Source organism: Desmodus rotundus, chromosome 1, assembly GCF_022682495.2.
Source record: "Desmodus rotundus isolate HL8 chromosome 1, HLdesRot8A.1, whole genome shotgun sequence".
NCBI classification, from domain to species: Eukaryota; Metazoa; Chordata; class Mammalia; order Chiroptera; family Phyllostomidae; genus Desmodus; species Desmodus rotundus.
In genome coordinates this window covers 119,573,525-119,600,446 of record NC_071387.1, presented here as the reverse complement: position 1 = coordinate 119,600,446, position 26,922 = coordinate 119,573,525, and the positions used below count along the sequence as shown (strand labels likewise).

At 48.5% G+C, this 26,922-nt stretch overlaps 1 protein-coding gene across 1 annotated transcript in view; it reads left to right on the top strand.

Annotated features, from left to right (window-relative positions):
• FKBP6 (FKBP prolyl isomerase family member 6 (inactive)) overlaps positions 1 to 20,401 on the top strand; it is a 53,751-nt gene extending 33,350 nt beyond the window's left edge. The window contains exons 8-10 of the mRNA XM_045204631.2: positions 97 to 206; positions 1,292 to 1,384; positions 20,034 to 20,401. Of these exons, the coding sequence (XP_045060566.1) occupies positions 97 to 206; positions 1,292 to 1,382 (201 nt within the window). The 3' untranslated portion in view covers positions 1,383 to 1,384; positions 20,034 to 20,401. The remainder of the gene's footprint in view (positions 1 to 96; positions 207 to 1,291; positions 1,385 to 20,033) is intronic.
• The last annotated feature ends 6,521 nt before the right edge of the window (positions 20,402 to 26,922 follow it).

Sequence of the window (26,922 nt, the reverse complement as noted above, 5' to 3'; positions counted from 1 at the left end):
AACAAACACCTAAGAAAAGGTGGCAGTGGTGTTGAACTTGGGCACTGCAGAAGTGCTCTTTCCTAAGAATGCTTTTAAAATTCTGTCCTTGGACAGGCCTGTCTCATCATGACTGAGTATCAGAAGGCCCGGGATTTTCTAGTCCGAGCCCAAAAGGAACAGCCTTTCAATCATGACATCAATAACGAGCTGAAGAAACTGGCCAGGTGAGGCCTGTGTTTGCACTCCTGCAAACAGAGGAAGAGATGTGTGATGCACCTACAGTTGTGGTCTCTCCACCTGGGTATGTTGTCCAGCACGTGTTATGAGGCAGCGCCCCCTAGAGCTAGCTTCATGAAGTGCTCAGTACCCTAAACCAGCGGCTCCCAGCGGGGGAGTGGATCAAACTTCCAAACTACACCTGTCTGGATCATTTCCCGCCTCCTTATTTCACCCTGCCCCCTGAAAGCAAGCGAAAGAGGAGGGCTGATGTAATTTTTCAAAAGGGATTGTCCTTCAGATACTTTCTACTTGCTGCCAACACAGAACTATTCCTGTCAGCTGACTGCAGAAAGGTGCTTTATGGGCCCTGCTTTGACCTGCAATGGAACTTCCAGGTCCGATTCATACCCATAGGGTGACTTTCTCATTACCCAAGTGATATATGTACTTGTGTCAGTCTTTCAGAAATGTAACTTTTTATGATCGTAGAAGTTTCATGTTCATTATACGAAACTTTGACAATGTCAGCATATAAATAGAAATCACTCGTAATTCCATCATCCCATAATATACCCACTGTTTTAGGATTTTTCTTTATTCTTCTGTATTGGTGAATTTCTCTCACCTGTTAACATTAAACATTCAATCCAAATTGTCAAGTTAAAGCTTTCTGGACATTAAAAAAGACTGGAGTAGTCACACCTCTTATATTTGCATCCAGCTGTTGCATTTTGGGCCCTTTATTTATAAGTATCCTGTCAGGTTAGATGTAGAAACTCTGGAATCTAACCATTCTTTAGCAAGAAAATATCAAGATAAGTTAGTGGCTCCTGAGTGCGAGGCATCATTCGGCAAGACTCCACCTGGCAGCCTCACCGGCGGGGGCTCCTGGCGTCCAGGCAGCCATCTTTTCAGAAACAGACTTTTGTCCAAGGGCTTCTTTAACAGCTCGTGGGAACCTCCACTGTCCCCGCTACCTCTCCACTGCTTCCACCCCCTGCTAATTCAGCGGACCAGAGTGGGGAATTCCAGCCACCAGATGTCACCTCCTACAAAGACAGGTCTTCTCTAACAGCATTTCTCTTTACAGCTGTTACAGGGACTACACGGATAAAGAGAAAGAAATGTGCCATCGAATGTTCGCTCCTTATGATAATGGCTCTACAGTAGGAGAAAATTAAAGGTAATCAAAGGACTAAGGCACCAAAGGCTTCAGGACTTTGTCAGGCATATAGAAAAATGTGGGGGTTCTCTGTGGCCCACCAGTGGGCACTGGCTGTGGACAGTTGAGGATGGAGGGGAAGAGCAGGAAGATTCACCTGCAGCTAATGACACAAGTCCAGTGCAGAACGCGCGCTGTGATCATAGAGGAGATCGTAGAAAGATTGGAAAGCCCATCCAGAGCTGCTGGGTAAATTTAAAGGTTTACAAAGCCTTAGGCTTTAAAATGAAAGCAGAATTTTTTTTTTCATATTTTATGTTAACCTCTCCCTCACAGTAGCTTGGAACATGAAACTGTGATAATCATTAATGTGATGGTTTATCTGAGCTTTGGAATGAACAGTAATGCTTCTCTTAACCTGGTTTCTCCCGAAGGCCCCCAACTTCACTTTATACCTAACACATTATTAAAGAAGAAAAAATTCAGATGCCATGGGGTAGGGACAGGCAGTGACTCTCAAGGTCTCCTTATTAGCAGAATTAGAGATTTGAAGATTTTAGGACCGAGAGAGCAGACACTATCATCCGTCCCACAGCACGCCCCTTGCGATCTGGCAGGCACGGGGTTAAGGTTTCCCATGAGCACGTGAGGTAACCCTCTAGTCTGGTTTACTATTACTTCAGAAAATTAATGGAAACAAAATCACCTGCCTTAAACACCTGCTTAGCTGGGCAGATAACTCTGCTTTCTTGAGAGAAGTTAAACAAGGGACAACAAGAAAACAGCTGCCCAATGGGCTCCTGGTGATAAATCTCTCCTTTGTTGCTACCTACATCCCTCTACAAAAGAGGCTTGAGAGAGGAAGGCAGTGAAAAGGCCTATTCATCCCAGACGTTCTCGCAGGTGATCTACAAACCGCTGCTGTCTGGCCTGTCAGAAACGGCCTGTCAGTATCAGAAGTAACTGTTGCCTTCATCACTGACCCTGACCCTGTGACCCTGGCCTTCAGGTCTTTCAGAGACATTGGAGTATTTGAACTGAGATGCGAGCCAGAGGACTTATTTGGCAGCTATTAATGTCCAGTACAATTAGAGGCCCGGTGGCTCTTCGCCAGGCATTTTAGACTGTGACCTGGTAAATCCTGCCGTTCAGTGAATACCCGGTTCTCCCAGGGTCCGTCCTGGAAACAGGTCCTGGAAAAGCCATCAGGGCAACCAGGTCCCTTTCCCCCATCCGCCTCAGCTCTCTCCGTCTGTCAGGTTTTCGGAGCCTAGTGGTCTTTAGATGTTTTCCCATCGTTTCTAAATCGTGAGTGTGTGTCTTATCGCAACAAGGACTGTGTCGGGGTCTGAAGTGGCCGTGATTGTCACGCTCCTGTGCTGTTGCAGCTGTAACGTATTGTGGCTTTTGGATGTCTTCGGTGTCCTCCCTGCTTCCCTTTTTCTTCTGTTGAGCTTGTGCTGAGTTAGTCACTTAAAATGTCCAGGATTTTAGATTCTTTCGACAACCTAATTTTAACTAAGTAAGGCCGTTTAAAATGTATTTCTCTCAGATGTTAGATACTCCTGTCTTGTCTTCATCTTGTCTTCCAAGATGTTAGACACTTAACTTCTGATGGGATGAGTGTTCCAAGCCTCTGACTGTAGGAGGCTGAATTCTTCGAGATCAAAGTCCATGCCTTTTTCATCTTTGTATTTTCTGGCATCTGGAACCACGCCTGGCACATAATTAGCGCTCAGTAAATGTTGGTTGGATCAAGTGTAAAATAGCCGAAATGCTAGACCAGTTGCTTTGAAACCATACCCTCCAGGCTGGCTCTTGTATTGGCTGTCAGGACTGTTGCTAGTGCCAGTGACAGAAGCCCATCTTCATCTAACGTCAGCTAAAAGGGAGCTTTACAGAAGGGATCCTGGGGTAGCTCACTGAATCAAAGGAGAGGCTGGACAGCCAGTGCTCAGGTACCCGCAGTTCCGAGGGCCTCGGGGTCTCCATCTCACTGCTGCCTCGTTACTCTTCCACTATAAGGAGTGCCCGGCACCCACTGGCACAGCCTTTCTGTTTGAGAGAGGGCTCTTCCTTCTCCCACGTCTCCCTCCTCTTCCTGTGCCAACCATAGCTCCAGTTTAAAAAGCCCTAAGGCAGGACTCTGGCCTGGTTTGGGGTGTGTGGAGTCCCATGAGTGGCACCCCTTCCTAGCTCCACATATTAGGAACTAGAGGAGTAGTGATTGCTCAAAGAAAGAAGGCTGCTGTTCCCCCAAAAGCAAGGGGGTGGAGACAATGGGCAACCGGGAAGAGGCCCATCAAAGGGTATTTAGCTGTTGCAACCCTTCACTGTGCTGCTGAGTTCTGACCTTGAGTCTTGTTATGACAGAGCAGTGGGTCATTTGCTAATCTGGTGAATTAGGAATGTCTTGCAGCTCCTGCTGCTGGGAGCTCAATGGTGGGGAAAGCAAATCCATCCACAGTTCTGCCACACCGCCTTTTCCATTAGCCTGGATTTTCAGAGGGCATGGCAAACCCACCTACCTCTGGATGAGAGGATTCTCGGGGCTAATCTGAAAAGGCAAGATGGAGGTCAGTGGTCTTACTCATGTACATCAAAGACCTAAAGGCTTATAGCAAACCGCAAGCGAGTATCTGATAAGCTGCTTTGAAACTGCCTTCCCTGTGGTTTGCGATGCAGTGGAAGCGATATTCCTGTGCTTGTGCGTACTACATTCAAACTTCCATAAATGGACATTTCCTAGCTACCTGCTTGGTTAAGAGCTCCCATAGCTCCATACATGGTAGTTGCGATTTTACCAGGGGCACCAAAGAGCTTCTAGAACACATGCCCTCGTGGTTGGAAACATTTAGAATAGTGTTCTAACATTTTTCTTAATTCTGTTTCCATACCATTGATTGTATTCTTTGGTTAGAGTTTGAGTTACGTCCTTCTTACCCTAACACACTAGTGTTCGAGGCCCTCGCCATACTTCGTGTCTGAAAAAGGGACGTGAAGGCAGCGCCATAGCTGTTCTCAACTATTTAAATGGTTGACACGCAACCATTAGGTGAATTTATTCTGTGCTTCTCAGCAAGTAGACATAATAGGAAGATAAAACTTGGCTTGATATGAAAGAGTTACTAATGGTCCTAACCATAAGTAACATTAAGTTCTTCCAACATGGGGACCACACACAGAAAAGTGCCACTTTTGACTGCTTTTTGAGGATGGCCTTGTGGGAGGCATCTGCCCCCAGGCCAAGCCTTTCTACTGTGTGAGTCTTGGTTGCCGGTGCATTTCCTGTTAGGGTCTGTCTGAGCAGACCTGGAGGGCCCCTTGGAGGTGGAAAAGAGACTCATGAAATTAGATGGCCTTTCTGGGCCTTCCAGTTCTAACCTTTTACCGTCAGGCACTTGCAAACTTGCAGGAGGTGACAGCTTCCACCCTCAAAGCACTTCTAGTGGAGATGGAATGCGAAGTCCTGCGCTCCTGGTCAGAAAAACCACACAAAGACAGGAAGTGGGAGGCACCTGGTTCTGCTCAAGAGCGAAGATGTTGTCCACTGGTTCAGAAAGTACCAAATGTTAGGCGTGACTACTGAAGAAAATAGCATTCTGAATGAGGGAAGAGGAGGCTGTCGGCACCACCACCGACAGCCTCGCCTCATTACTCACCCCTTCCCGAGCACCTTTTGAGAGCTGGTGGTTTCGGGGCACTGTGGTGGGTGCTGTGCCTCACGCGAAGAGAAATCCAGTCCTGCTTCCGCAGTGCTGGTCTGCAGGGGCGGCGCCCTGACGGGGGAGGACGGGGCAATCAGTTGAACCACAGTACCCAAGAGTGCCATGAGGGAAACATCCCGATCAAAACCTTCGCTGAACTCGTCCTGAAGCTTCAAAGGGCAGCACCGGGCACAGGAAGGGAGGAGTGGGGAGCGGGGTGAACAGGGAAGACAAGGAATTCAGCACTGAGGTTAGTTACGGACCAGGTATTGTCCTGGCATTTCAGTCTTTGGAGGAGTGTGGGCTGTGTTGGGTAGCGTCAGAGGAGGAGGAGATGTGATCAGAGCTGAGACGGTCTGACGGGCTCACGTCAGGAGGGGCTGACGGGCATGGCAGAGGGTGCATGGGAGCTGCTGGCCTGGCAGGTAGCAGGTGCCTGAGAGGTGATGACAGCCTCAAGGTAGCCGCACCGGCAGAAATGGAAAGGAGACAGGAGCGTGAGGCCTGCCATCTGGGATGGGTGGAGGGTGCTTTCAGTCAAATAACTCAAGTGGCGCATGAGAACTTAGCTGGTCTAGGCTGACCATCATGCCAGCGGGCGTACAAGATGGCCTGTGGGCAATGGTGGAAGGAACTGACGCTATTTATTCTGGAGAAGAGAAGCTCTAAGTGGTGTGTGTTAGGCATGTGCTAGAGGAAAGAAGTGGCTGGGAGTGGAGAGCTCGCAGAAGGAGTTAGGGATGGTCACTGTCAGCGGGAGTGACAGGGACATCTTCCTGGAGGAGAAGGCACAGCTTGGGTGAGTTCCCAAGGCTGCTTGGTGGAGGGCTCACCCACATATGGTCATCTTACCTAGGCTGAGTTGTAACGATTTTGCTCTCAGTTTATCATATTTTATGTTCTTCTAGATTATTTGATAGCATTTCTTATCATTTATTCATATCATTTTTAATGTATTTTTCATTAATTTTGATCCAAATATTTATTAAACCTATTTTATTAATATGTGCCAGGCTTTTACATGTTTTATGTGGATTGTTTTAATATAATCTCTCTATTACACAGATATTATCTCCATTTTATAGACGATGAATTAGACATGAAGAAGCTAAGTAACTTGCCAGTGTTACAAAGCTAGTAAGTGAGAGAGTCAGGGATTCCGACCCTGGCAGCCTGGCCTAGAGCCACCAAGTTGAAAAAGCAATCAGTACAACAGAGCTCATCAGCAGAAATCAGTGCTAACTTGAGTGTCTTCCGGGGGTTCTCCCATGTAGCTAGGTGTCTCGTTCCGTTTAGTCAAACACTCTGTGTGGCCATTTCTTGATTTTTATCAGTTTTGGACATGTCTCTGTGGACTTCCTGCTCTAATACGATACAGTACCATCTCTTTCCTCATTTCATAGTTCTGCTACTACTTTCAGACCCTCTGTTAGGTTATTATAATGAAAAATTACACTCATATTGGTGTTTCTGATTTCATAAGCTAAAGACAGTGTTTTCTGGCCTCCACATTGTACAGTATAATGAGAATATTGCTATCTGAAAAGCCAGTGCTGTGCTTTTTTTTTTATTTCGTGCTTTTACTTTTTTCCTTCAATTTCTAGTTGCACTTTTTTCTTGATCTTTTTGCCTTGATCCTTTTAAAAACTCTGTGGTACTACGTAGTCTGAATCTTTTTCTTGGGGATCTTCCTCTTGGAAATCTTCCTATCTGTGTAACAGTCTACACAGGTTGTCCTCCAGGCCCCATGTACAGCTGCCATTCTGGGACTTCCTTTTTCTTTTTCATTGCAACTATCGTTTATTAAAAATATATGTCTCCTTGGAAGGAACACTGGTAAACCAACTAGTGTCATGCTTTCTTTGAATCTTTGCTTTGCTTCCGTGGGAAGGGTTGAGGGCTGAGCGTCACTCCCACTTACATCTCTTACTTTGCATCAGAGAAATCAACACGCCCTGCTCACCCCCCTCACCAGTCCTTCACCCCTCGCTGCCTTCCATCCAGCGCACTGCCCAGGGGAAGCCCCTGCCCTCTCTTTACCCTCGTTGCAGCCCCGCTTGCTACAGCTGCCCTTGCTGCACTGGGAGGAGAACGGCTACTAGACTTCCTCAGTTGGGCTGGCAGCGCTCCAAGCATCCTCACCGTGGAGTCATTCGCATTTCGAGACCACCGTGGCCTGGGAAAGAACAGACTGGGCCCTCAGGGGCCGAGCACAGCCGCACTTCTTTGCGCCGTGTTGTGCCTCCTGTGTGGAGGTGACAGAGGCATGGTGGCTTCAAAGGAGCCAAGTGGGATGGGGCCTGAGCCACACCTGTTACCTGCATTTGTGGTCAAAGCAGAACTCCCTTGACTGCAATCAGCGCCATCTCACTATGGGAAAGAGCGATGAGGGAGCCTTGGCTCCACAGCTCCGGCAGAGGGCACGAGGGTCTGCATCCTCCTAGAAGAAACTGTAAGCTACCAGAGGTTGCTGAGGGGCCGCCGGGGCAGGGCCCATGGAAGCAGCTGCTCAGAAACCAAATCAAACACTTTGTTAGAGGCCTGACGGAGCCCACTGCTGTTCCGCTGTTCTGGGACTTCTTTTATCTCCTGAGTTGAATCCACTATTTTCTGGATCCCTTTAATTAGTTTACTTCCTTGTTCTGATATTTTTGAGTAATATCCAGAAACTGGACATATAAGAGAATTTCTGACTCCTTATATGTTCAATTCACATTTGATTAAGAATATGTAGTTAGAGCCTTGGCTGGTGTAGCTCAATGGATTGAGCATTGGCCTGTGAACCGAAGGTTGCTGGTTCGATTTCTGGTCAGGGCACATGCCCGGGTTGCCAGCCAGGTCCCCAGTTGGAGGCGTGCGAGAGGCAACCAACTGATAAATCTCTCACATCAGTGTTTCTCTCCCTTTCTTTGTCCCTTTCCCTCTCTCTAATAATAAATAAATAAAATATTTCTTAAACGGATATGTAGTTTTATATATAGATGTAGATATAAGAATGTAAAGAACCTTCTCCCTGCTTAGACCCTGTCCCCCCCATTAAAAGTTGTACCCCTGTTAGGATCTGTCCCCCATCCCTTAGAAGATCTTCAGCGCACTTAGAACTTGTCTCCCCTTTAGAACTCCCACCTCACAGCTTCCCCCCTAAGTCCATCTCCTGCTAAGATGTTTCACCTCCCTGCTCACACCTCCACTCCCCCACCAGAACTCCTCTCCCCCATCAGTAGTGCTTCTGTCTCCCTTTAGAACTTACAATCATCAAGTCCAGGTGCTAGTTAAAAGTGTGAAGACAGACTGTTTCTTGGATGGCCACTTCTGAGAAACCTGTTTCTTTTTCTTTCTGTCTTGAATCTTTTAATGTATATATATTTATTTATTTATTTATTTTATTCCCATCTTAGAGGGAGAGAAAAGGAGAGAGAAAGAAAGGGAGAGAAACTGATGTGAGAGAGAAACATTGACTGGTTGGTTGCCTCTCACACTCCCCCTACTGGGAACCTGACCTACAACCCACACATGTGCCCTGACTGGGTATCAAACCAGCGACCTTTCAGTTCGAGCGCAGGCTGGCGCTCAATTCACTGAGCCACACCAGCCAGGGCTATATCTTGATTCTTGATTCATCTAAAATGTCATAGTAACGTGTTAAGGCACTCCCAGACACCCAAGTCCTTCAGATAGGCTCCTCAATTCTAGAGGCTCAAGTTCTTAAGAGCTAAGAAATTCTTCTGTAATATTTCTTTAATGACACTTTTCCCTTCTTCTTTCTCTCTCCTTTTGCTCTGGGACCTCCTATTGGTTGGATGTTGGACCTCCTGCAGGGATCTTGTATATTCTTTGTCTCTTGAAAATTTTCTCCCCACCCTGCCCGTGCCCCTGGAAATGAACTTTATTTTTTAACTCTTCCATTGGCTTTTTTTATTGCAGCAATCAAATATTTGAATCCATGAGCTCTTTTTTTGATTTTCCTTTTTCATAATATGCCACTCTTTCCCTCTTCTGTGTATAATAAACAAATCTCAAACTTACACACATAGAGGGTAGCATAATGATTCCCTCATGTACTCAATATTTAGCCTTAACAACTGTCAGCATAAAGCCAGTGTTTTCATCGGTGACCCCCCCCCCCAGCACTGCTGGATTAATTCGAAGCAAATCCCAGTAAGTACATCATTTCGTCTACAAGGATTTCCCTGTGTGTGTCTAAAAGAAAGACCATTCCTGCACATTTTCATTCATTCCCTGAAACGTGTATTTTTTTGGTTTATTTGCTTTGACCTTTCTCCTTTCCACGTTGCAGACTTCCACAAATGGTTGGCATTTCTTGGTTGCCTGTTCACATTTAAGAATGAAAGGGCTGAGCAGATGGCAACCATCTAAAACACTCTGCGATCCTTAAAACCAGAAAGAAGGAACTTTGCACTGAGTGCCGGCTCTTACAGCAGCTTTCCAGATTTTCCTCAGGCGGATTACTTTCCCCTGAAGTGTGGATACAAGCGCTCTGCCATTTCAATCTGTATTTCCCCAGTTTCTAGTGAGGTTGAGCATCTCTTTGAATATTTGTCGGTCATCTGTATTCTTCATGCACATTGCCTGTTGATATCCTTTGCTCATTCTTGTACTGGATCTTTTTTGTTGATTTGTAAGAACCCTTTTCTATGTGAAGGTAAACTAAATGTCTGTTACGTAAGTTTAAAATTTTTCTTCCAGTTGTTTAGTTTTGAGTATTGATGTAGCTACACGTCTCTTTTTTGTGTGTGGTCTCTGGAATTCACATTATGATTACATTTGATGTAACTGTGGGAGTAAACAGGTGGTCTCAGGTGAGCACACGGGAACGCTCAGGGCACACGGTTCCCTAGCAGTCCTCCTAGAGTCTGAACGGCACTGCGTGTCTGCTGTGCGTGCTTCGTGACGCCCACAAGCCTGTTTAATCTCCCCAGTATTCCTTTGAAGGAGAAAGAATCATTTCCATTTTACAGATCGGAGGACAGAATAAAATGCTCAGAGAATTAGACCCTTTTACTGTGGAGGTATTTATGCCGTTGTGTAAACAACTGACCGTTTTCATTTGGTTTGAAATGTAAACCCCAGATGGTATCTGAAGCTTTGAATATGTTCAGCTACTTTCTTCAGAGTGTTACCCCTTGGGTGGCCATGGGTTTTTATCCCTCTCTTAGATGTGTTAGAATTTACTCCCTCTTCTCTGCTTTGCAGCGTAAGAGAAGCTAAAGCCTTTGGGCTATAAAATTAAGAGGATCGAGCCATATTGCTTGGCCAGCCTCGGGAGGAAAGAGTATCTTAACAGACTTTTAAAAAGTGTTTTCTGGGAAGTCAAAGCAGCTCCCAGGAGGCTTAGGGGGGAATAAAGGCCAGGCTGCGGAGAGTGCACTCCTGTAGTTGAGATTCAGGGGGTCAGTCCTGGTTCAAAGAGTTGGCCCGAGGTGAACACTGGAGCAGCAGGCCCCACACAGGCCGGTGCCAGTGCCGAGGCTGGAGGTGTCCTCTGGGGTCAGGAGTCCCTGTGTTCCAAAACAGCCTTCCTGATTCGGCGCCCAACTGGTCAGCTGCCAGGAAACTCTAGGGAAGCAGATCACCATCTCTCATTGTCGGTGACTGGATCTGGATGTAGGATCTGTTTGATCCTGTGCTTCCCAAAGAAATAAAGAAGAAACTCTTAGATTGGCTATTGAGTCTATAAAGATATTTTATGCCCCCAGTTAGACTCATCTGAGTCCTGCACAAATACTAACTTAATTGTATTTTTTAGTTTTTATATTATTATTCTGACTTTCTTTCCTTGCATCTTCGCACTTTTTGTTTTTTCCTCCTCAAAATGGTGGTGTGTTTTCTCAAGGGTAAACGGCCAGGCAAACATTCTCTTGTTGGATGAGGGCCATGTCGTTTTCCAGGCAAACTTTTGGACACAGTCTCTTGATCTGGATATCTGTGAAATGCCTTTTCTCCCAGCTCAGGAGGTGTCATTGAAGTCATCCCTTTGTTGTGTGACTATAAATAACTGTACTGTAGGTTGGCACTTTTTCATTATACCCCTTCCTAGGAAAGCATGTCCCCTGGTAGAGTTTCTGTGGCCCTGTCACCTCTCTCTCTGCATTCTTACTTGGTAGCCACAATGAGCCCCGAACCTGCTTCCTGCTAAGGTTTCTGTTGGTGGATTCTGTGTTCTTTGTGGGTAAGCTATCAGTGAGGGAGAAATTTATCTCCTTAAATTTCAGGAGATAACTAGGTTCCTTTCTCTAAATTTCAAAATCAGTGATTATTGACGTGCTTTTTACCATTTATTGCAGGGTCGAAATATGGGAAATTAAGTCTTGCCAGTCTTAGCTCTCTCTAGCTGTGACTTTAACCAAGCCATTTAACCCCTCTGGGCTTCCCTTTCATGATCTGGAGGATGAAGTGACCGGATCTTTCAGGTTGCTATGCGCTTTCTTAGCTTCCATAAGATGTTCTCTTAGTCTGTTTTTGATTTCTTGGGTTCATAATTAGGTGCATAAGCCCTGCCTCCAAGCATATGAAACCTCAGACAATGAGTTAGATAAATAGGGAAGAGGCAGATGATGAAGAAACTGAACCTAAGCAATGAGTAATTAACAGCAGATGAGTGCCTTGAGACACGTGAGGGGAAAGGTGAGGAGTCTTAGCCTTGTTCTCCTGACCGTGCCCTGTACAGTTCTGCCAGAGGAGCCACAAACCAAGGGTGAAGTTGAAATGAGCTGTGATGAGCCTAAGAGTTTCAAGAACCCAGAGAAAGGTTTTCAGATCTTTTAGGCAAAGGGAGCAAATAGGTGTGAGCAAAAATTGTCTCTGGCCCAGAGGACAGGTGTACGTTCATAAGGATGACTGGTTCTTCCTGCTGTCGTGACGTGACAGCATCTACAGTGGGCATTTTCCCGGTTTGACAGAAAAGGCTGTGAGAGACGGATGCGAGCCTTTGTTTTGTAATTCTTTTTGTCGTCGTGATATACGGGTGAGCTGAATTGATAGGTATGAATGTAAGCAAACCCCTTCGTACCAGTCCTATTGCTACAGTAATAAATGGCCCGGAGAGGTTGCTTGCATTCCTTGGCTAGTGGCCCCTTCCTTCCTCCATTTTTAAGGCCAGCACTTAGCATCTTCGAATTCCCCTCTGCTCTCCTGCTTCCATTATTTCTCAATTCCTCCCTTCCCTGTGCTTCTGACATCATTTTTCCTTCTCTTTCTCTGACCCTCCTGCCTTCCTCTTATAAGGACCCTTCTGAGTGCATTGGGTCCCCCTAAATAATGCAGGATACCCTCCTATCTCAAGATCCTTAATTTAATCTCAAAGTCTCACTTGCCGTGTATGGTAATGTAGTCACAGGTTCCAGGAATTACAACATGAACATCTTTGGGTGGGTCCATTATTCTATCATATGTTCTTATATAGCAACATTTCCAGGCACTAAAATCTCTTTAATTAAAGAGAACTCAGAACCGTACATCTTAAATGTTCTCCACTTATCCTTTCTCTTCCAAATAAGATCATCATAACAACCTTCTATGAATATTTCCTCTCTCATGATAATGCCTCTGGGTGACTGGAAAAATAATTGGGTGTAAGGGGAAAGGACTGGAACCAGGAGACTATCCCATCCAATAGATGAGAGCTGAACACAGGTGTGGGGCAAGGGGAAAGGAGGGGAAAACTCAGGGACCGTTTTAGATGGCAGAACCGTGCGATTTGGGGTTGGGGTGGGGAAAAGAATCAAGAATAATCCCCAGATTTCCAGACTTGATAGCTGCACCCATGGAGGTATTTCCAACTGACAGAGGTTCAGGACAGGTATTTTAAGTTTTGGGCTTGAGAATTTCAGATGCCTACGGGACATCCAAGTGGAGATGACTAGCAGACAGTTAGATAGGAGTCTCAGGGTCAGAGAACAGGCCCATTTGGAGATCATGTAGCAGCCATGAGTATATGGAGGGCAGTAACATCCAAGGATGTGAATGAAGTCGCCCAGGAGGAGGCGCAGAAAGAGGAAGACAGTAGGCCAAGGATGGACCATGGGAACACCAACATGGAACTGAAAAAAGAGGTCAGTAGCCGGGAGAATGAGCCAGCATGAAAACCAGGAAAGTAGAATAGGGGGTTAATTGGGAGTCCATGGTGGGCATCAGGTATCCTTGAACCCCTGAAGGGCTGTGTATATATACAGATTCCATGGTTGCCATCAACTTCCCAAGTGGGGTCTCTGACACCAGCAGAGAGAAAGAACCTCTCCAGGGTCAAATTTCAAAGGTAACCAGCAGCATCGAATCCAGCGGTACCAAGGATTTGAAAGGTGAGGCCTGAATAGTATTCATTGGACTTGCCAACGTGCATCTCATGGTGACCGGTGACGACGGTAGAGCAGTGAGAACAGAGACATGACTGCCCTGTGTGAGCGGTGAGCAGGGAGTAAGAAACGGTGCGTAAGGCAGTGCTGCTGAATCTCAGCCTCGTCAGAACCTCCTGGGGGGCTTGTTAGAACACAGCTTCCACGGTCTCTCCCCAGAGATTCCGATTCAGCGGGGCCTAAGGATTTATGTTTCTAGTAAACTCTCAGGTGATACAGACATCGCTAATGGGTGGACCCAAATAATGCATGCTACTTTATCAAGGTGTTTTTTTATCAGAAGAAAAGGCACGGTTGGATGTAACTAGAAACATATTAAATAATGTAAACCTTGTTTTGAAATAGGGTGGCAGGTGGGGGGCACTTTTAACTCCGCTTTGGCTATATCCATTTCCTGCTGCCTTGGCTGTGGAAGCTGACAGTTGTCATCAGAGGAAGCGCAGGAAGGCTGTGCTGTGAGTCCTGCCCACCCCCTAGTAGGGGCAGAGGCCCGAGTGCTCTCTGGCTCACTTTCGGCCCAGAAAGAGGTAGTTTCAGGGGACCACTGAGAGAGCTTGATGTATGTCCCCAGCACATAGGGAACATCACTGTGTGACGCCTGACACATGCCAACAGTGAGAGGAGGGAGAGGGACGTAGCGCAGGGAGGCTGAGTCAGTGTGGAGCAGGCCACTGGAGAACCGGGACCTAGCTGGAAAGAGGCTCGTGAGTGAGAGTCAGCTTTGAACAGCAGCCTGGCAGGAGTGGGAGGAACAGGATGGAGGACCAGATCAGCCAGAGGACACAGCTGACGTGTGGGGTGGCCAGAACATCACATCACAGAGTGCAAATGGGCTAGGGCTCCTTCTAGAATTCTCCCTCTGTTGGAATCATGTGCGATACTCAGACTAGGTTCTTCCGTTTGAATCATGCATTTTGAGAAAGGGAACCAGTTAAACGCTTTGGGAAGGGTCTGTGAATCTCTGCCGTTATGTACAACGTTTGTGCATTTTCCGGGATTTGAAAGAGGGATTCCTATGTTTCTTTAGTTGTTCCAAAGGGCTGTATGACCGTAGAAGGTTAAAACCCACCATTCCTGGAGCAGATCTGAGAGTTCGCTCGGGTTCACTATGGTAGGACTGGAGGAAAGGGCTGGAGGATGGGGCTGCGAGGCAGGGCAGGGCTGGTACACGACGCCGTGGGAACTCTGCTTACCCTGCCCTGCTCCTCAGTCCTTTGTCCTCGGGTTTCCAACACAAACATCCTGAGCCCTGCTGCCTCCGGCTCATGGTTCCAGGATTACATCACTTCTCTGTCTTCTCTGTTACATTTTCACACTCTTCTTTGATTACTGCTCATTATTGCGGACATTGATCATATCATTGCTTGAGTTTCAATTTCACATTGACTGTGCCTTTTCTCCAGGCCGGGCTTTGCTCTTACTGGAAGCAGCTTGTTTAGTATTAATATATTCAGCTGGCATCTGCCCTGTTGGACCTTTGTCTGTGTTCCCTGCCTAAGTCCAACCGCTTTTGTCTTTGTAGGTCTTCGGGCTTGTCTTTCCGTGAGCCACGGGTACATGACTGCTTTCTCTCCCCTGTCTTTGCGCTCCAGTGTGCTGACATCGTTGCGTTTTCAAAATGAAGTGTAAACCTTTTCCATGTCGATCCATTTTCACCTATGCTAATGTATTACTTTTTATTAGTTTCAGTTTGAAAGTTCAACTAACTGCACCTCAAAAAATTCCAGTGTCTGATCTTGGAGGTTATCTGTGCCCATCTGCCTTCCTGGGAACGTGTTCCAGCTGAATGAATATTGATTACAGGGTTTATTTCTAAAGTCATTTTGTGGAACACAGACTAGATTGAAGCAGTTTTTCTTTTCTCACTTGGCTGCTATTAAACTTTTTAATGCGGGCGTTTTTAAACCACTCCCACGGCAGAACAGTGTGATGGTCCGCCCTTGTCCTCATTACCCACCTTTGACCCTTGTCAGCGTTCTGCCGCTCTGCTTCCTCTACCCCCCTGCAACTTTGAGTCAGTATTTGAATTTAAACTATGAAATGGCTATGTGCAAAATTTTTTAAAAAGTAAAATGCTCCACACGCTTTAATAAACAAGGTGGTAAAAGTAAATGCTCCCAGTCCCTAAGCCCGCTTCCTGAGGTCACAGCCACTGTTGCCGTTTCGTGTGTCCTTCCTGAAGAGTGTTTTTGGTGACTGTTTGGGAATGTAAGTGTATATGTCACCTTATGCATAAATGAAATTATGTACTTGTACTATGTTTTAATACATCTGGGGTATTTTCTAAGTCAGTACATAAAGAACCACCTCATTTTTAAAAAAGGATTGAGCAGCAGTCCATCCTCGGAGGGCATCATAATAGCATTCTTAACAGTGACGTATAGATAGGAGGTAATATGGTTGTGATCGCCACACCTGAATTTTCTGTGACATTTACTTAAATGTCATGTCCCTGGGGGATGATATGTATAGAACTGAAGTGGGTGTTGCTAAGTTGATCTCTCAAGTGGCCGTACTGATTTGTGTCTCCTTCAGTGGTGTCAGAGGTTTTGTTTCCTCATTTGCCGTCATTGTCCTGCTAGGCATTTTAGCCTTTGCCCGTTTGCTGGATCTGAAGTGGAATCTCATTACTTGAATTACCATGCTCCTGGTCGGTCACCTGTCACACCCTCACAGCGGCCGGTGTTCCATTGCTGACTGTTTCTCTGTAACAGAACACCTTTCTAAATGTTTTAGCGTTGGATGGTTACGGCAGTGAGGTTACATTACTGAGGTTACGTAGTCGTGTTAGTTGCTTCCCTGGACAGACACAGTGGTTGTCATGTCTGAGTAGCGGGAAATTCACTTCCTCCTCCCACCATTTAATCTGTCGCAGTTCACTCCGAGCCCACGTCATCACGTGGGCCTGCGCTTCCAGAGCAGTGTCAGACAGCGGCCACCTGTGCCTTTGATGGCGGCACGGGAGCGGCCGCTGTCACAGCGTTAAGTGTGATGCTGACTTTCAACTGATGCTGACTTTCAATGGAGAAATATTCGTTTTTATCACATTAAGGAAATGTCTTTTTCCTAAAGCCTTTCATGAAGAATGATTGTTATCAGATGCCTTCCTGGCGGAAAGAGAAGCTTTTACTCTTAACTCTTGACCCAGCATTATGGTTGATAATATTGACTCTTTGATGAGGCAGGAATAGAAAGAGTGTGCACCTTTAATTGGTTGCTTCGGGAGAGTGACAGAGTTCCTCTTACACAAAAGTGCGGTCCCTTCCCTAAGGAAATGTGCTGACGGCACATTCTGGAATGAAAGGCCTTTAAACTGAGTAGGAGAATTGGAGGCAGAAGGGAACCAAATTTGTTCTTCATCATAGGTTAGCAGGGGGTTTTTTGTTTTCCTCAGGCTCTTGATGCCTGAGGGGGAAGAGCATGGGGGGACTTTCAGACTTGGGAAGGGAGCGAAGGAGGGGAACCCAAGAGCTGGGTGAAGAGGAGCCAAGGGGGCCATCATGCTGGGGGGAAGGGCTGCCAGCGATTTGCATTTCTCCTCCTCAACTGACCACGGTGTGTTTTCTTTTATAGTTTTATTTTTTTATGTTTAGATTTTTAAGCTCTCAGCAGTTTATTTACATCCTTAATTGAAATAGGGATCTAACTTTTATTCAAATGTCTAAACATTTATGCCAAAATCTTCTGTTTACTGACCTAACACACACAAAATACCCTGAACAAAGGGTTAAAGTTTACATAGGGTGAATCAATTCATTCTTCACTTCAGTGATAGAATGGATATCGCATGTCCGAGTAACAGAAAGTCGGCGTGAGTAGTGGAATGAGTGAATCCCACCAGTAGTAGCATGATTACTCCTCACCTTCTTCTCCCCTTACTGACTCTGTGGCTCGAGGTCTGTCTCGGTTCACAGTAGGTTCTGGGCCTGAACACACACGTTCTGTTGCAACTCACGTTGGACAGCGGTTGCAAGGGAGCAGAGGGCATGTCAGGTTGGTTTTGGCCGCAAGGCTGGACGTTTCTCAGTCTTGACTGCATCAGAGGTCGTCATGAGATGATTGCCAGCACGTTGTTTCTCACGGGTTTGCTGGGGTTGGCCAGGAAGGTGTCTCTGGCGTTTCTGCCCTCACGCATTCTGTGTGGTCAGGCCCACATCCCCTTCTCTTCTGGATGCCCAACAGAACACAGGAAACACTTCCCACTTCAGTGACTGGGTGGCCCTCGTTCTAGTCAGGCGCGTGAATGGACTGTCTACTGGAGCCCACGCATGGCCTCTCTAGTGTGAAGGTCTTGGAGTAGTTGAACTTACGTGGCAGCTTGGGTGTGTAGACAGATGGAAGTGAGGTGCCAGTTTCCAAAGGCCTGGACCAGGAAGCTGACACAGCATCACGACTTAGTGTTTCGGGCAGAGCAGTCTATGAACCTGCCCAGGTTAAAGGGGCTGCTTTCACTGCCGCTGTTCTTATGCCCCTGCCGTCTCTTTCACAAAGCAGCCAGAAAAAGTCTTGTTTTAAAAAGTCATTTCTTGACCTGGCTTGTGTGGCTCAGTGGATTGAGCGCTGGCCTGTGAAACACAGGGTCACTGGTTCGATTCCCAGTCAGGGCACATGCTGGGTTGTGGGCCAGGTCCCCAGTAGGACGCATGAAAGGGGCAACCACACGTTGATGTTTCTCTCCCTCTATTTTTCCCTTCCTTCCTCTCTCTCTAAAAATAAATAAATAAAATCTTTTTTTAAAAAAAGTCATTTCTCTGTTCAGAATCTCCAGTGGCTTCCATTGCACTCTTGAGTATAACCTAAGCTCTTTCTTGATGCCTCTGTGGCCCTGTGTGACCTGACTCCTTGCTGTTGCTCCAGTGTCATTTCCTCCTTTTCTCCCTGGTCCCCTCAGCCACCCTGGTTTCCACACACTCTGCTTCTCACACACTCTGGTCGTGTTCCTGACTCTTAGCCTTTGCCTCAATATTTCTGCAGCCTGAAGCATTTCTGATTTTTCACAGAGCTCAATCTGCTTAAGTGTCTTCTTCTCAGAGAGGTCTTTCCAGTTACTGGACTTGAAACAGAAATCTGTGTCATTCTGTGTCCCCATAGCCGACTTGTTTTTCTTCATAACGTGTATTTTTTTGTTTATTCATCTTTTTATCCCACTAAAAAGAGTTCCATGCAGGTGGTGACTTTAAGATTTGTAAGATGAATTTCACTAGTGCCGTGTTTTTCTATAATGTGTTACAAAGGCCAGCCCACAAAGGCTTCCTCAGCAGAGCGCCGTTGTGTTGAGAGGCACAAGAGAAAGCAGCCTTCACACTAGATTTGAATGAGAAGCTCACAGACAGCTTGAGGAGGAAGCCCCGCCCGCCCTGCCCAGTGCCCGTGCCCACCTGCTACTGCCGCTGCCCAGCAGTAGGAAGTGTTCCTACTTAGACCCCAAGCCCCCAGGATGGCCCAGACAGCTGCCCACACCAGTCCACCAGTGCTGGGAAGGCCCCGCCAGCCAGCCAGCACCCTTTGCGTGCCGCCGTTTTACCTGGCGCTCTAGCCGGCACTGGGCACCAGAGGAACCGGGCAGGAGGAGCGGTAAGCAGGCAGTAGCTGCAGAACTATCACCAGGCCCTTACATAGCTTCCATCGTGTGCCCTCTGCAGATGACGACCACACTGGTCTCATAACAGCCCCGTGAAGTGCATGCGCACGTTTTCTAGGTGAGGAAACAGGGCGTGGTGGGGCCCAGACTTCAGGTTTTAGATAAAGTACCACTCTGTCTCTCTGCTGTTGGCATGGGCGTGTTGTCTGCCTGTGTGGTAAGATGCCACTTGCACATGGAGCCGCCCCTGAAAGATTTGTCCGGGCTTCTCACCTGGTTACGTCCTGAGTGGCTCGTGCCGCCCAGTGTTTGTTACCGCTCTTTGCAGTAGCCCGCTGAAAAGCAGCTGCTTCCACGTTTGGCTCTTTGGGGTGTTTTTCACATATTTAAATGGTTCAGGAAGTCACGCCTTCCTGTGGAACAGTTGAGAAAAACTAATAAATAAAGCTCTGTCTGCATTCAGAAATTAGTCACTGCCCTGGCTGGTGTGGCTCAGTGGATTGAGTGCTGGCCTTCGAAGCAAAAGGGTCACTGGTTCGATTCCCAGTCAGGGCACATGCCTGGGTTGCGGGCCAGGTCCCCATTGGAGGGCATGCAAGAGGCAACCACACACTGATGTTTCTCTCTTTCTCCCTCTAAAAATAAAAACTTAAAAAAAAAAATTAGTCACTTATTTCAGGGCCTCATCTGAAAAATGAAGTGGAAGTGGATGATTTTTAGGGTCCTTTCTGTTCTTTCTGCAACTGTTCTTGCAGTTGAAACTGTTTCTTGATTTGAAGTTCAAAGCCACCATATTAATTGGTAGTGATTTCCCAGAACCCATCCAGTAGGGGCTGTACAGTGATGGCATCTGTCCCCAGTTCCTTCTAGTGTTGTCACTGCGGAACTCTGACTGGTTTTGGCCCCTGTAATGCAGGGCTGTGACCCTGGGCCCCACCTTCAGATCCAGTCGCTTTGCTTTGGGGTGACTGAGCCCCATTGTGTTTCTAATTGCTGTGTTTGATTCCTAGATTCCTCAACTAACTGCAAGCAAGAGAAGTGAGGCTGCTGGAGTTCTCCCGCAGTACTGGTGGGAGTTGCGGGGAGAGAGAAAGAACCCCCCAGGGCACGCTGCCTCACGGTGGCCTGTTTGCAAGAGAGGCTGGAGCCCCACAGCCCTGGGCACGGCCTCATCTCCCACACGCTGCACCGTGTTTTCACAGGTGCTGTTTTCTGTTTCGCGTTTTCATACACACAGTAGGGGGGGAAGTGTCGCTACTGACAAGTAGAAAAATGCTATTCCTTTTAAGGCAGTTTCTTCTTTTTTTTTTCTTTAATGGATTAGTCCTTGGCTTTTCTCCCAGTCCCAACCCTCCTTCCAGCTGCTTAATGGCCCTGGGTAAACACAAATAGAGAGCGCCGTGTGCATTTTATAGGGCTCTCTGTTTTGAAGAGGGAGAATTATGTTACAAATGTTTTTGTTGTAAATAAATAAAATACTTCCTTGTCCTTGCAAGATCCAGTATACATTTAATTGTGTGAATTCAGCTAAACTTGTAAAGTCAGTAGGTGGGGTGAGGGACGCTATTCATTAGACCAGTTGGGTCAGCAAGAGGGGTTATTGCGTGGCTTTCTAGAGCCAGAGTATTTCTTTTCTATTTACCTAATAATAAAATGCTTGTGGATTTGGATTTGGGTTCCCCTGAAACCAGCTCCCTTCTGTGGGGAGCTGTTTCAAGACAGTTAATTGCAAACCTTGGTGCCAGTCACTCTTCCTGCACTTGTACACCCCAGGGCTTCCCACAACACCTCTTGGGGCTGTGGCCTGAATCCTGACGGACCGCCTCTGTGCCTCCCTTCTGCTGCTTGCCCTTTCCCCGGGGCTGGCCTCCACATCCCCGTCAGCTCTGCTCCGGCCCCTACCATCCACCCCCCACCCCCGTGCGTGTTCCCATCAGCAGGTGAACAGCCCACTCTTTCCCACAATGCCCACACTGCCCCTGGGTCCTTTTGTCATCCCCACGTCCTCCCTCTTTACCCTCCCTGACCCTGGTCTTCCCTTCCCGGCCGACCTTCTTCAAGGGCCTTGCCTACACTGGCGCTCTCCACTCTCTCACCCCGACCCCCTTGGCGGTCTAACCCAGTGGGTGTGTCTCTGACTTGACTGTACTTGATGTTTTCCTACTTTGAAGCTTCCTCTGTCCTGGGATACTATCTCCCCTGAGTGTCTAACCTTCCACACTCTTGGGTTTCCTCCTACCGCTTGGGCCACTCCTCCTACCTCTCACCCCTCAAAAAACACTTCAGAGCATTTCATCTGTAATTTAGCCAATCAGTGGCTGAGGTGTAAACAAGTGAGACCCAACCAGACCTGGGGCTTTGCTGGAAGGCTGGGGGTGCCCCCTGACTGGGGAGGAACCTGGTCTGTGCCCCACCTTTCAGTGCCTCACTCCCTGACAGGGTCTGCTTGGAGGGCAGAGACCAAGTGCTTCTGGAGCAGGCTGGGTGCTGCCTCTCTGCCGGGAGGGAGGGTGCGGGCGGTGCTGCCGGCACCAGGGTCTGAAGAGGCCTGCCCAGGAGACTCCTGCCCTTCTGCATGCTCCCTTCCCCTCAGGTTGCTGGAATGATAGCCTCGGAAGAGTGGTTTTCTCTAGAGGTATGAGACCCTGGCTGATGGTTCCCAGATGGGCACCTTCAGACCTCATAACCACGGCTTGGGTTCACCTAGGGTCAGACGTCCCTCAGTCCCTCCAGACTCAGGAGGACCCAGATCAGAACCATCTCCTTACCCCGCACTCCACCCAGTCGGCTTTGCCACACCCCTTTCCGGCAGCAGGCAAGGTTATTCACCCAACAGTTGTCTGTCTGCCTTCTTCAGCCTCTGATGTGGCTGTACAGCCGAGCCGAAGCAGTGTCAGAGTCAGCCCTGCGTCCTTATGTGGCACGCTGGTGTGTTCACTTCTTAGCCTTCACCAACCGTCTCAATTCTTGCCTCTTGACTCAGCTCCCCAGCCTTGCCCCCGGCAGTGGCGGGAGCTGACGCATCACTGCCCAGCCTCTGCTTGGCCTCCTTTCCAGGCCTCATCTTGGAGAAGCGCTGTTGATGGAACTTAAGCAGAGGAATGTCGTGAGATTGGTGTTTCTAGAAAACTCCTCTGGGGTAAAAGTTTTGGGAAGGCAGTTTGAAAGTATTAAAAGTTCAAGAACATACACTCTTCAACCTGGCAATCCCAGTTGTAGGTCTCTGTCCTTCAAAACCACTTACGATTGGGAGCTAAAAGCGTCGCGCTGCTGTTGATGGAGTGGCACAACTGGAGACCACTGGGAGCCCTTCGAAGGGGAGTGGTGAGAGAGAGCACCGTGCAGCTATCCTGGGGACACGTGGTAGCTTTAAAGTCTATGCTGAAACCTGGAGAATAAGTGGCACAAGGAAGCTGAGCGCACCGATGTGTACAAAGAGAGAAAGGACTGGAAGAATGGGCTCCAAAGTTAACCGTGGCCGCTTCTGGCGAGTGCCGCAGGGGATATAAAGGCAACGTCTGTGTTTTGTTCTGAGGGCTTCTGTACGATGTTTAAGATGTATCTGTGTGTGATTGGTGCAATTTAAAACTTGGAAAAGTTACTGGCTGCCGTGTCAGCCGTGCGGATGAACTGGAAAAGCCACACGGGGCCGGGCCTGCAGGAGTGTGGTGGGCAGCATGTGTGAGGGACACTTTAGGGAAGACCACTGGCTGCCCCTAACCCACCACACACGTGTCTGGGACAATGGTGTCTTTTCTTCTGCCAGGGAGACATGTGGCTCCCGAAGAGCAAGGAAACCAGCTTTTTACTGAGGATCTCCAAAAAAGAATTTCTGGAAGGGCTGCCCGCTCAGCTGGGCAGCATGTGACAACCACGGTGGCTCTCAGGTGGCACTGACCTCATCGAGCCATATCGCAGTCTGCTTCCAGTAAACCGCTTTTCACCCTACGTGGGTTTGGGTGTTTATTCTCCTCTTTTAACCTCCTTTATCTCCCCTGCTGCGCTCACAGGAAGTGGCCACTGCTAGGTGTGGAGCCCTTTCTCTGCACACATCAGTGTACTCAGGTCCAGGTTCTGTCTTAGACGTTGAAAGTCACCAAGCGTCCACAGGGTAGCCGAGACTGGCGTCAGCGTGCTCCCCAGCCGTGGCGCATCACCATCCCCAATTCGTACAAGGCCCTCCCATGAACTCACTCTCTTGCACCCCGTGTCCTCTCCCAGGGGCAACCACGGTAGTGTGCTTCGTGTATGTCTTTGTCCTGGGTGTGTTTTTGCAAAATGTGTGTCATAAGGCACCATGAAGCCAGCCTCCCTGTGGCGTCCTGGCAGCGTGGTGTCAGGGGAATGTCAGCTGCTGCCCGTGGGGCCGGCCTGGTCCCTCCCAGCATTGCTTCAAGTCACTCCCCTGACAGCTCTGTGAGGCGAGTGGCAGCACCTGCGCTTACCAAGGAAGGAACAGGCTGGCTTAGAGGGGTGAAGACACTGACGCAGAGCCAGGGCTGGTTTGGATGGGGCCTCCGGCTCTCCAAAGGGCTCATTATCCTTGCCATACCTCGCCTGGTGCTCAGCCTCTCCTCTGGGAGTCTTGGTTTTCTTACTCCAACCTTCCCTCCCTGGAATCTACCAGCAGTAATGAGAACTTACCATCTCGTTAAATAGAAGGCGGTTGCACAAGGAAGAGTCGCCCCAGGTCATGCAGTTAGAACTGAGTTAGGACCTTAGAACATGGCCCTTTCTACTAAGTAGTCAGTGGCCTCTCCCTTCTCTCTCTCCACCTAAGGCCAGCCGCTGTCTTTAAGAAGATAATTTGAGCTTTTCCCTCCCCACAAAGGCCAGAAGGCCCCAGCTGGCTTTTGCTGATCAATCTGAGCAATAGGTGGCGACATAACCCACTTTATGATTCTAGGCAAGCCAGGTGGTCCCACAGAAACTAGGGCCCACCTGTGCCAGGGCAAGTGACCTGGACTTGCGGGCTCACTCTCTGTCCACTTGCTCAGCATAGTCACTCCGTAAAGACTGATCTGCGCTGGGTGTTGGGACTCGGCTCCAAGAGTCAGGCCCTGGCACTCAAAGGGAAGGAGGAGGCAGCGAGTGTAGTCAGTCTCAAGCACAAACCTGAGAGGGGCTGGAGAGGCTTTGCAGGGAGGTGATTGAGCAGAGTTGTAACGCCAGAGCCTGAAGGATCTCCTGCAGGTGGAGAGAGCTCAGGGGGGCAGAGGCCTGGAGCAGGACCCTGCCTGTGCATTTGAGAAAACGGTAAGTCTTTCCACGTGGAGGACCTGTGGGCAGAGGGGACCAGATTCCAGAAGGCTGTGTGTCGGGCTGAGGAACCAGCCCCTGCTGTCAGCCTTGGGGGCTCCTGAAGGCTCTTCTGCCTGGTGAAACGAGCTCTGGAGACTCCTATTCCGTCAAGCTCAGGAGCTGGGCTCACTGCAGAGAAGGGCTGTGCTTTGCCATGGCTCTTTCTCTCTCCTGAGCACCTCTATTGCGTTGGTCAACTCAGTCGTAATAGTGACGTAATAATGGTGAGCAGTTGGACTTAGTGCAAAGCACAGGGTGAGTAAAACACCTGTGTATGTTTTCACACTCACTCATGCTTTTGGCCTAGGAGGCAAACATTCTAGACGGAGAAATGCCAGCTGATAGTAATACAATATGATGTAAATATTGTACTAAACCAAGAAATGGTTTCTTTTGGATAAATGCGATATTCTTCATTCACAATCCATCACACTAAAAGTGCAGGTGAGGAGAGACTTCATTTCCCCCATCCTGCTCTCTTTTCCCAGCTCCCTCCTGCTGAGCTTGCCCTCATCCCTGAGATCAAGGTAGAAATGCCCTTCTAGGAAGGAGTGTCCAGACCCAGAAAATTCACCCACAAAGGGAAAGAAGCTGGTGGGTGAGTGTGGCTTTGTGGCTGCTCTTTGAGAAATCCCAGGAAACAAGAACAGCACCAGGAGACAGTCCCTAGACAAATGGCTACTTCAAAAGAAGCTACATGGCCCAGAAAGGCCCCCAGACTGACTCCTGCCGAGACCCCAGGCATCCCTGCAGTGACCTGATTGGGCGCTTGTTCCAGGAGGGGCGTTCCAGGTGATGGGTGCCGCAGCATGCTAGCTGAAGCTGAACCCGAATTCCTGGTGCGAAATCTCACATTGCTTTCTGAGAACATTTTGAGGTAAACTGTGAAGTGGATAAAAGTAGATGAGGATATGCGGGAGTCATCTGTTGTTGAAGAACAGGCGTGCCACACTCTGTGTTGCTTTGGTTTGGTTTGGTTTGGTTTGGTTTGGTTTGGTTTGGAAGGATTCCTTTGGAGCACCTGAGACTCCCACACAGTGTCCTCAGTACCCTCTACAGAAAGTGAAAGCCACTTCCCTCACGCTGCAGCTGCTCCTGCCCCCTGCCCAGGCCCCTGAGCTATCCTCCCTCCTCCCACTCAGCCTCACCCCATCAGTCACCAAGGCTGAGGGGTTTGCCTCCTGAATATCCCTTGTACTGCACTCTCACCTCAACTCTTTCTCTCTCTTCCCTGCCTGGGTCAGACACTAAGGACTCCTCACCTTGGTCACTGCCACACCCTCTCAGCCAGCCTCCCCCCCACCCCACCCCCCACCCTGCCCCGGGGCCTGGGCTCCATCAGCCCTCCTCCAGCAACCAGCCCTGTCCTGCCCTGGCTTCTGTGGTTCGCAGTAGCCTTTGAGATAAAGTTCAAACTCCCTAATTTAGCACAGAAGGCCTGGCCCCCCTCCAGCCTCTCTTTGCCAGGCTCCCGGCTTTCCAGCCACATCGAGCCACTTGCAGTTCCTAAATGCTCACACCGTTCCACGCCTCTGAGCCTCCTCAGTGCCGTCCTCAGGCGGCATTTCCACCCCTTTTCCAAGGCTCAGCATAAGACAGGATCCTGAGTGGACACGCCCAAGGCTCACAAGCCTGCAGTGGCGGGACCGGGTTCAAGACATACACGTGTCCCCAGCGAGCTGTCTGCTGCCCCAACCATGGAAAAGGGGCCACTGAGTACAAGAGTGAACTCTGTCTCCAATCCAGAAAACAAAATCACAGAAGATTTCCTCTTTGCTTGATATTAAAATATTGTTCTCATGGTTTTAAAAGCCATTTTAAATTTCTTTATATAAAAATCACACATATAAGGTAGTTTAAAATGCATGTATAAACTGGAAAGAGGGGGAAAAAACCCTTCAGCCCTACTTCCTCCAGGCAGCCTTCCCTGACCACCTTGACATAGCTGCCCTGGTTCCCATCACACCACAGTAACTGGATGGCCTTCCCCAGGCTGTGAGGTTCGCGAGGGCATGGACAACACTTCACCTGACTTTGATTCTTTATTCTCCAGCACAGTCAGATGGATAGTAGCCCCAGTTTGTTCAAGGAATGAAAGCATCTCCTTTATGAGACACGTCCACACATCTCATGAAATCCTACGGACAGGTTGGAAAGATAATGCCGAATTGGCAGCTTAGAAGGGGGCCCACGTTTGTTGCTGTGTCAAGGAAACCTGGTTTAAGGACCCTTGATAAACAAGAAAAAAGACAAACCCAGGGTGACTGTGAGCTCATTGTGAGCCATGGGATGCAGTGACTGCTGAAAGGGGCAGGGAAGGTGCTGCTGGAGGCAGGCTGGTGGTGGCAGGCTGGGGCACAGCAACCATCAGGGCAGGTGGGGCCCGTGGTTTGTGCTGACTCACACCCCAGTCACAGGGCCCCAGGCAGCCTGCAGGCTGCAGATCTGAGGACAGTCAGACCCGGAGAAGGGCCGGGAGCGTGTGGACAGGGTTGTGCTGTGTGCCTCGCTCTCCTGCCTTAACGATGAGGCTATTCTCTCCATGCTGGTTGTGAAAGCCAAAGCCGATCCTCGGGTCAGGAGAGCCCTGGGGGGGGC